Below are 11,221 nucleotides of genomic sequence, written 5' to 3'. Positions count from 1 at the left end.
ATTGGAGTTATCACCTCTGTTTTTGAAGGCTTTTAGTTCACTCTTCGCTTGTTCCGGTTATGGAACCCGAATCTTAAATATTTGGGTATGTACATCAATAATATTTGTTTTTCTAATCTATTTTAAAGAAGAAAATTAACAATCTTCCACTGGTGGATGTTAAGTATAAAAATTGACCAAAAGTTCCTTCAGACAGATTTAAAGACAACTTCCACTGGTGGATATTTAGTGCAAATATTGACCAAACATTCCTTCAGACAAAATTTTATATAGTCCGAACACCTCGAGCATAACACCTACATTGACACGTCGATATCAATATTATTTATTTTCTAATCTATTTTAAAGAAGAAAATTAACAATCTTTCACTAGTGGATGTTAAGTATAAAAATTGATTAAAAGTTTCTTCAGACAGATTTAAAGGCAACTTTCACTGGTGGATATTTAGTACAAATATTGACCAAACATTCCTTCAGACAAATTTAAAGAAAACTTCCACTCGTGGATATTTAGTGCAAATATTGACAAAACATTCCTTCGGATAGAAATTTATATAGTTTGAACACCTCGAGCACAACACCTACATTGAAAAATGATTTTTGTGTCAAAAATGACGAATGCATGTTTGTATGTTTATGTTTGGTTTTCAATTGTTTTGGAAATGACATGTGACACCCTTTTTATTATATGCATTCTATTTTTCTCTGTTAATATGTTATTATTGGGATTAGAAAAGAGGTGTTACATTAGGCCCAAAACGCATGACTACCAGAATTCTAGGAGTGTAGTTAAGAATTCTGGAAGACTGCCCAAAACTAGACGTTGGTCGGGAAGAGAGGTATTTTTGGGCAACAAATGTAACACCCAATTTCTACCCGATAATTATACGAAAATCAGAGTATAAAAATTCCAAAACATCACATGGGATGTCACATTTTCAACTTAAATTACAAATGACATACATGCCTTCAAGATAGATACATAACACTTTATCAAAAATAGACAAACTTATATCAATTAATTGTTGAAAGAAGTTTTCATTGGAGTTACTTTTAGTTCCAAGTACAAACAATCAATCAACTATCAATTCATTACAATTAGATTGATACACTATCCCACTAACCCTAAACCCTAAACATTGTTAGTAGGGGGTAATATCTTTAGTAGGGGATACATTATAATTACATGACATATATATTTCAAATTGATAGCTGCTTCGATACTCTTCTTATAATTATATCCTATTATTATATTTTGTTTTCTACTACTTGTAGAGTTCTGTACTTATTTATCCTTCTTTGTTTCATAAATAATTTCTTCATTCTTCTTGGATACACAACTTCAGGTCACGATCCATTATGAGTATGTCTACAACTTCTTCAATTTTTCTCTACTTCATATCATTTTGTATTGCATTCTTCAACATGATATGAAGTAAAAGTAGTATTTTACCTATTCTCTTAATCCATTTATTTTTTACAAATCTAAACAATAAAACGATATTTCCGCCTGGAATCCTGACAGTCTCCTAACTTGACTTAGGCATCTAGTCCAGTAGCGAGATCTTGGTCCAGCGCTGGGGGCTATAAATACCCTCTTTCACTAGAGAATCAGGCATTCACTTCTTCTATCCTTTACCTTGTACTCGCGCTCTGTTGTCCATCTTCTTACTTTAACATCGGAGTACCTTGCAAGTACACCCCTCAGTTCAATGAAGATCCAAATCCTTACAGGTCTTGAAGATCCATCTGATCAGGGAAAATCACCTTCTTTTAAGATTCTTTCCTCTTACTTTCCATTTACTTATTTTCTTTCTTCATCCATACAACAACCATTAAGATTCACTTACATTCCTCGTCAAAAATTAATTGGTGAAACAATATAATTAACATTTTCAGGACAAAAACATTTTACTTAGAGTCAAAAACGTGAATAACACCATTGAGATAAAATAAAAACTAATTTGATATCAACATCGTCTCATATCTCTAATCTCTATATCATGCCCCCCGTATATCAAAATTTTAACTAAAAAAATCAAAACAATAAACTGTAACTTTCATATCTTTCCTTCTTTCCTTTCCTATGTTCGCGCCAATTTTCTTGACCGGAAGAGTAGTTAATATACTAAAGTTGTATTAGGCGCTAAACTAACTGTGGAATATTAAAAAAGAATAATCAATTTCGTTCAAGAATGTGTTAACCCCAAACTACAAATTTCTTCAATGGGAGGAGCATTCCATTGAGCAGTGAGATTTTTCAACTTCATAAAATCATGAACACAATCATCAAATTTCATAGAGTGAATTTTCTTCCTAGCATTACCAAATTTCTTTCCAGCAACTTTATCAAAAACATTCTCCCAACCGTTTTCCCAACTTTCCTCAGCATTACACAGCTCGAGTGACCCATCGGCCCAATCGGTCCAACTCCATCCCTTCTCAACCCACCTCATCACATTCTCCACGCACACACCCACACAAACCGGTCTACACGGTTTACACTTAGCTCCACTTAACGGACCGCGGCTCGACAATGCCGCAACCGGCACACCGAACGGGGTTGGAGGAAAATCGTACTTCCGGTCCGAAACTATACAAAACGGGAGTCGTTTTGTTTGGTAGCTTACTCTCTGAGTAGTGAGTTGAGCTTTGAAGGCTGATTCTGAATTGAGATTTGAGAATCCAGCAGAATCTAGTTTGGGAATGAGAGAGAGACGAGATAATGCTATTGTTGAGGTTCGTAGATCGCCTATACCGAACCGGTCGTTGAGTCCCCCATAGGATGAACCGGATGGGACCAGGTATTGACCCGGAACGAAATTTTCTGGACCGAGTGGGGCGTTCCAGTACCCGTCAACACGTGTTCGGATTATCCAATCGTACTTGATGTTGTTTTTTTGTTGGTGTGAATTTATCATTGTTATGCAGCCTTCTACTAGGTCAAAGTATTGAATAAGCCCCTGCAAAATGAATGTAAATTTAATTCGCAATCTCATACTTATTCTCTGACTTTTTCAAACTAACAATAAATTGAAAAAACAATAAATTGTCTCAACTTTTCAAATGCCTTGGCGTCAAGGAAAAAAAAGAGGGTTAGTTAGACCCGCCAACCCAGTCTAACAGCCTCCATCTCCTTTTTTTCTCTACTAAAGTTTGATTTTAATCTAGAAGCCAAAAAATTTTATAATGATTTTCTACCTAAAAAATAAACTATAAAAGAATTTACAAATAAATAAAAAATTTAAAAACGTATTTTATTCTATTATTCAATAAAAATTATAATTTAACTTATACACCCTCCGGTCACATTTATAAGCAAAAAAAAAGTTTTCACGATTATTAAGAAATTCAATTAAGTGTAGTTAACTTTTTAGATTTTGGAGAAAACATTGATTAACTTTACTATAATATCCTCTTTATTAAATTTAATGAAGTATTGGAAAATGAAATATAGGGGTATCTTAGGAATTACAGCATTAAATGATTTAGTAATAATTGATTTTTGCTTATAATAGTGACCAAGAATTAAACCATTTTTTTTGCTTATAATAGTGACCGGAGGGTGTAATTTGAGACAATGTTTTTTCCAAAACAATTTGTAATTTGGACCGGAAGTAATTAATAGCTAGTGTAGACACTTTATTTGCCAATTTAGTGAACATATATTTGTTATATTTTATAATAAAAAAGAGAATATATTAATTGATGCTTATAGTTTTGATGTTGAATTACAAAAGCAAATGAGAATGAAACCAAAAGCAAAAATAATAGCTAGTACCTGTTTGTTTTTTAAAATTTTTTTAAAAAAATATTATAATTTTCAAAAGGGCTGAAAAAAATTACCAAAAAATATTTTTCATGTTTTTTGACTTTGTGATCATATGTGCATGTTACTACATGTGTCATTAAATGCAAGAATGCATGAATCTAATGAAGGTGTTGGATTCAATTTCAAATCCACACATTTGACTTGTTGACGAATGTTCTATCAAAATATATATTTCAATTTTAATTTTTAATTTAAAATATAAATATAAATTTAAATCATTCCGATCTTAATGGAACTGTCGTTAATACTAATAAGTAAAGTAAATGTGTGGAAGTAAAGACTAGTTTTAAGTTATTGGAAGTGGTGAGGTATAGTACTAGACTAGTAGTGTAAAAGTGAAATTCACTTTTATTATGAGAGAATATACCTACAAATTTACTGGAAAACCCAAAGACAAATAAATGTGATGAAAATAGATGTGGGCTACAATGAAGCTAATCAGACAGTGATGATGTCTCTATAGATAGCGACTGAAAACAGCGAAACCTTCGTTTTTAAGTTTTATCTCATCAAAAGTGTTGTTGAAAATTCAAACAAATTCAATAAAATAATTTTATAAACTCTCATTTGTGTTAAATTAAACACTATAGTAACATGACAACTTATAAAAATTTACCTCCCACCAGCTTGAATTAACAATAAAATTTAGTTAAAATATTAAAAAAAGAAGTAATATGGAGTTTAACTTTTCATACTGTAGCACGAATGAAGGCAAACGTGTTTACGATAAGAACTTCCTATCTAATGTTACGTTATGATCAAATTTATGTCGCACTCTTTAATGACTAATCACCTTACAACAATTTCCCTACCAAACTTGATGGGATTGGAAGCTAATTAAAACAAACTACAAAAAATATAATGGAATTTGTTTTTCCCTCTTACGTTACAATCATAAAAAGACTTTTAAAATAGATAACAAAGCAAAGTAGTTGGAATCTGTTCAAAAAATAAAGTGGTTCGATTTTGTCCACCAAAATAAAAGTGGTTCAATTCTGTTACTCAAAACAGCATAACAAATTATCCAACAGGTATAACAAACAACAACTTCAAGCAATATTTTCAGAAATTCAGAAAGCGAAATAATAATAATGAAAAAATAAATAAAATAAAAAACTTTAAAAAAAAGTAAAATAGTTATGAAACCTGGATTCCGTTAGGTGAATTATGTGCTGATAGAACTCGAACAAAGGATTCATTTTCCGGTAACGGTTGCGGTTGAAATATATTAACTGCGGCGATTTTCGGTGCAGATTTCAACAGTGAGAATTTGAATGCATCTGAGTCTAATGGACTATGCAAAAAAAGATCAGAATTAGGATACTCTTTCAGTATCATATCCATTATCGAAGGTCCAGTTAATTCGAACCTTCTAGCACCACCTACCAAACACACCGCAATTTTCGATCGTAACAATTCATCTTTCGAAGGTGAAGATGAAGTAGTGCCGTAAAAGCCATTCTTAACTTTTTGAAAAGGAAGGTCGAAAAGAAAAGAGAAGAATATGATAAAAGCAAGAAGAGGAATTATTAACATAATGAAACGACGATTAGTATCGGAAATCCATTTACTAAACGGATTCGTAAATTTTCTAGGACTTTTCATCATCTCAACTGTGAACCGTGTTTTTTGGGATTCGGATTTTTTTGTGATCACGTGATATGTGTAATGAAACTAACAGAAAAGAGAATGCAGTGTGAAAAGAATGGTGAAATGGAAGAAGCGTGATGGATGGGAGTTGGTATTATCGTGGATTGTTATATAGCGTGATGAGAAAGCTTGGAAGGTGCTACGAGAGAAGGATTGAAAAGTAAAAGACGAGTTTCTTTCCTATGATCAATTTAGTTAGGCAAGACTAAATGAGTTTAGAGGAATACTTCTTAGGAATTAATGTGCAGTTTGTTTTGAAATGGTACTACTATATGTGAAGTTGGATTTGTTGTGGTTGTGGTTGTTTTGGATGGGATAGCTAGGGTAGGTGGGGTGTATGTCTATAAGCTAAGATGTACTACCTCGTACCAAAATATACGTTTAAAATTTAAAATAAAAAAGAAATGCAAATAATAGTATTAAATACTTTCCGTATCCTAAAATAAATTTTGCATGTAAAAAATATTTGTCGTAATTTTAATTTTTAATTGATATTAATAATTTACTATTTCTTCATATTTTATTAATGATAATTATAATATATTAATAGTTAATAATAATAATAAACATAATTTAGTAAAATTATTATTCTTTTTTTTTTAATTTATCTTATTTCCTTATTTAGTGTAAAAATGTTAAATATAAGGAAATTGAGGCAGAAGTGCAGGAGAGTATAATTCCCCTAGCCAAAGAGGTTGTTCCTTCAGTTGAGGTAACATCCACACCTAAGCAAATTGAGGAGACTATAGCTGATGAAGGAGATAACTGGACTATGGTGACTTCCAATCGTGACAGGGGTAAGAAAATAATTTTTGCTGATTCTCCTAGCTTAGTAAACTGTCTTAATGGATTTGAAGCTCTAGGTATTTCGAAAGATGCACTAGAGTCTTTGGAGGGTGATCCATGTTAGCTTCATGGAATGTAAGGGGGTTTAACAATTCAGGTAAACTGCGTGAGATTGGCTCCCGTCTCCATAAAATTCAACCTGATATTATGATCTATATAGAAACTCGTGTCAAAGAGAACAAAGCAAAGGCTATTAGAGAGCAGCTTAAGCTTCATGATAGTTTTATTGATAACTACAATAAGCATGCCAATGGTAGGTTATGGATCTCTTGGAATGCAGCTAAGAATGATATTAAGATGATAAGTAGTACTGACCAAGCTATTCACTGTAGAGTCTATGATAATAAAGGTGTTTTCATGTATTATCTTACTGCTGTTTATGCTCAAAATTTGCTGGCTCAGAGGAAGCATCTTTGGAAAACCATTGAGAAGATTCATCCTAACATACAGGGCCCTTGGTGTATTCTCGGTGATTTCAACAATGTTATGAATCCTCATGACAGGATGGGAGGGAGAATTGTTACTGAAGCTGAGTATAAAGATCTTCATGATATGTTGCATCATACTGGTCTTAGTGAGGTGAGTAGTAGTGGTGATCACTTTACTTGGAGTAATAAGCAAGCCAATGGGACAATCTATTCCAGAATTGACAGAATGTTGGGAAATACTGATTGGTTCCATTATAGTGATGGTAAAATCTTGAAGTGTCTGCCCCCCAATGTGTCGGATCATGCTTTGTTGTGTTTTGAGATGAAGGTGTGTAGGCAGAGCAAGGTGAGAAGGTTTAAATTCTATAACTGCATAACTGAACTACCTGGATTTCAGGATGTAGTTAAACAGTGTTGGAACCAACCCATCTCTGGAAATGCCATGTTTGTGCTATGGAATAAATTGCAAAGATTGAAGCCTGTTTTGTCTCAATTCAGTAAAAATGTAACCAACCTGAGCACTCAGTTGAGGGATGCCAGGAATGACCTTGAGAGGGCTCAAGTGGATCTCAGTCAGAATAAAATGGATGCTGTGTGCATCAGCAAAGTCAAGGAGCTTACTGATAAAGTTGTTCATCTAAACAACTTGGAGGAAAGTATGTTAAAGCAAAGATCCAAAGTGGACTGGATGGCTAAAGGTGATAGTAGCACTGCCTATTTCTATGCTACTATTAAGGCTAAGCATCAACAAAGTAGCATGGATGTTCTGCACAAGGAGGATGGGACTGTCCTTACTGAGCAGAGGGATATTCACAATGAATTTATCAGTTTCTATAGAGGTCTTATGGGTAGCAAAGCAAAGAATTTGAAGGGTGTGGACATTGAAGCTTTGAGGAAAGGCAAGCAAGTTAGTAATTACCAAAGAGATCAACTGGTGGCCCCTGTTACTGAGCATGAAATTGAGGAAGCACTGAAGGGCATTGGTGACTTGAAGGCCCCAGGTATTGATGGTTATGGGGCAAGATTCTTTAAGGAGTGCTGGTGCATTGTCAAAAAGGATGTTATTGCGGCTGTCCAGGAATACTTTACTCAAGGTAAACTGTTTAGAGCATTTAACAGCACCATTGTGACCCTGATTCCTAAACATGCTAGGGCTAATACTGTTAGAGAATTCAGGCCTATAGCTGGGTGCACCACCTTTTACAAGATTATTTCTAAAATTCTGACTAACAGATTGGGTAAGGTGTTGAGAGATATTATACATACTAGCCAAGCAGCTTTTGTACCAGGGCAACAGATTCATCATCATATTCTTTTGGCTACTGAGTTACTGAAAGGGTATGGCAGGAAAAATGGAGCTCCTAACTGTATGATGCAGCTTGACCTTCAGAAGGCCTATGATATGGTGGATTGGCATTCTCTTGAGTGTATTCTCCATGAAATAGGTATGCCTAAAAGATTCATTGATTGGATAATGTTAAGCACTACTACTGTCACTTATAGATTTAAGATAAATGGAGAGTATTCTGATATTTTGGCAGCTAAAAGGGGGCTTAGGCAAGGAGATCCTATTTCCCCATTATTGTTTGTCATCATGATGGATTATTTGCAAAGAATTATGGTGAAGATGACTACTAACAATGCCTTCAAGTTCCATAGTAAGTGTGCTAGTCTTGGTATCACCCATCTTGCTTTTGCTGATGATGTTCTTTTGTTTAGTAGAGGAGACATTACTTCTATTCAGCTCATGATGGATGCCTTTCAACAATTCTCTGATTCTACTGGCCTCAGTGTGAACCCTCTGAAATGCAAAGTTTTTTGCAGTGGTATGGAGGAAGAGAGTATAGAGAAAGTCCATGAGATTACTGATTTTGGGAGGGGTACTCTGCCTGTTAGGTATTTGGGAGTTCCTTTAGCAAGTAAAAAATTGGGCATGGTTCACTATCTACCTTTGATTGAAAAAATTCTGAACAGAATTAGGCATTGGTCCTCAAAATTACTGAGTATAGCTGGTAGAGTCCTGTTGGTGAAGAGTATTTTCCTGGCTATTACACAGTACTGGATGATGTGCTTCCCTATCCCCAAATTTGTTATTCACAAAATAGAAGCTATTTGTAGAGCTTTTGTGTGGACTGGGACTGATAAGAGTAAGAAGAGCCCGATTGCGTGGAAACGGGTGTGTAGCCCAATTAAGAACGGAGGTCTGAATCTCATTGACATGGAGGTTTGGAATAGGGTTACAATGCTTAGATGCTTGTGGAATATAAGCTTGAAGATGGATTCTCTTTGGGTCAAGTGGGTGCATACGGTTTATTTGAAACATGAATCTGTGTGGACAGCCAAAATACCTTGTACTGCTACTTGGATTTTCAAGGATATAATGGCTAGAAGGGAAGACATGAATCAGATTGGAAATTGCTGGAATAATATGCAGAGTAGAGGAAAATTTTCTATGAAGCTCATCTATGATAAGCTGTCCAAGGATGCTGACACAGTGGATTGGAGCCATATTATACAACATAATGCTGCGCGTCCTAGAGCAGTGATCTGTCTTTGGCTTGTGCTTCATAGTAGGCTGGCGACAAAGAGTAGGCTCAAACGGTTAGGTCTGTTGCAAGAGGATCAGTGTAGTTTGTGTACTGAGCACGAGGAGGACATTGACCATCTGTTGGTTAACTGTAGTGTTACTAAGCATGTCTGGAAGGAGGTTCTAGATTGGATTGAGGTGAAGCATCAGCCGGGTCAGTGGCAAGAGGAGAAAAAGTGGATTGTTCAAAATACTAAAGGGAAAGGATTCCATCCTCACATGTTGAAAATCGCCATCGCCGAGACTGTGTATGGCATATGGATGTTTCGCAACAAGCGTATTTTTGATTCAGGTGCTAATGAAGAAGCAAGTAGAATAGTTCCCAAGATAATAGATTCTATTGTTTATAGAGGTTGGTTAAAGACCAAATATAGGAAAAGAATTGGTTTGCTTATGATGTAAGGCATAGTAGATGTCTGTATAGCTCTTGTATATAATTCTTTGATATATATATATATATATTCTTTTTTCTCAAAAAAAAAAAAATGTTAAATATAACAATTATTTTGGGATGGAAGAAGTAGATTTAATAAAAAAAAAGATAATATATATTATTGGAGTAGCACAAGGCGGTTTTATTGTGTAAAGTACAAAAAGAAAATAATATAATTAATTAGATTTGTTTCAAGATATTAATGTTTTCTTTTATTAATATATATATATATATATATATATATATATATATATATATATATATATATATATATATATATATATATATATACACGCTTTCAAGATATTACTTTTTAAATACATTAATGTTTTCTTTCAAGATATTACTTTTCTTTTCTCTCTATAAGATAAGATTTGTTTCAAGATATTAATGTTTTCTTTTATAAAACTCATTTTGTAAAGTACAAAAAGTATTTTTGAAACTTGTAATACAGATAAACTTTGAAAAGCCAATATACATTGATGGCAAGTTAACTCTCATTGGCCAACTTTACTACTACTACCACCTCGGTTTTTTTTGAATTTTTTCATCGCCTTATTATTACACATAATACATTTTAGACTTCTAAGGGTTAGCCTAGTGATGGAGATTTGAGTTTTTTAGAGTGAACTCTTCTCGGGGCTTGAACTTAGAAAAAAAAAACACATTCATTAATTTTAAAGTTTAATATAAACTATTTTCATTTTTTTATTATAAATTGTTTTTGATATTTTCACTTATATTCAGAAAAATAACCATTCTTATATGAAAAAGAAAAATTATGAAAGATGTTAAACCTTAAAATAATTATAGTGTGAGAAATACAAATTTAAATAATTAAAAAAAAGAATAATGAACAGCAATTAGGTTATAATAATAAAAAAATAATATTAATGATTCATTGAAATTATAAAATTATTTATAATTTAATAAAAATTGAGGGACTAATTATTATAAATTTATTTATTCTATGTATAGTTATTTATTACAAAAATATAAATAAATGAAATATTTGATTACAATTTTAGCACACTCATTACATTGTTTCCTAGTTGACGGCAGAGTGAGATATGGTTCACATGCGGTAGAGTGTGCTTATGATGAGGAGAAACGGCGGGTTGATATACTAGATTAACACTATAATGTCCAAGTGAGTGAAGTGAATGAGAAGTAGTTTAAATGTGAGAGTGAAAATAATACTTGGATTTGACGCGTGCAGAGTTTTATATAGCTTAAGCGGTTTAGAACTGCTTCCGTTTAATTTGGCTTTCATATAGATAACAGTTCGATTAGATCTAGCAGTGAGAAGTTGACATAAGGTCGTAATTACGTGTCTCGTGCTTGAACGAGGTCACACGTGTTCCTCTCCATTTCCCTGTGGTGCTTGCAATTAGACCTTGATGTGTGAGCCTTGTGAGGGTTTTGTTGTGTGGGCTTCTAGTCCG

The 11,221-nt window shown here is 33.5% G+C and overlaps 1 protein-coding gene across 1 annotated transcript; it reads right to left on the bottom strand.

Moving 5' to 3' along the window:
• Positions 1-2,167: 2,167 nt before the first annotated feature.
• LOC131660308 (uncharacterized) lies at positions 2,168-5,780 on the bottom strand. Its single transcript, XM_058929524.1, has 2 exons — positions 4,979-5,780; positions 2,168-2,963 (listed from the first exon to the last, which is right to left on the bottom strand). The coding sequence occupies exons 1-2, from the start codon at positions 5,438-5,440 to the stop codon at positions 2,190-2,192; spliced, it is 1,236 nt and encodes a 411-aa protein (XP_058785507.1). The 5' UTR covers positions 5,441-5,780; the 3' UTR covers positions 2,168-2,189.
• Between the last annotated feature and the right edge of the window lie 5,441 nt (positions 5,781-11,221).

The sequence above is a fragment of the Vicia villosa genome, linkage group LG3 (genome assembly GCF_029867415.1).
Source record: "Vicia villosa cultivar HV-30 ecotype Madison, WI linkage group LG3, Vvil1.0, whole genome shotgun sequence".
Taxonomy (NCBI): Eukaryota; Viridiplantae; Streptophyta; class Magnoliopsida; order Fabales; family Fabaceae; genus Vicia; species Vicia villosa.
Note: the sequence above shows the minus strand (reverse complement) of the source record. Positions and strands in the feature narration are given on the sequence as shown.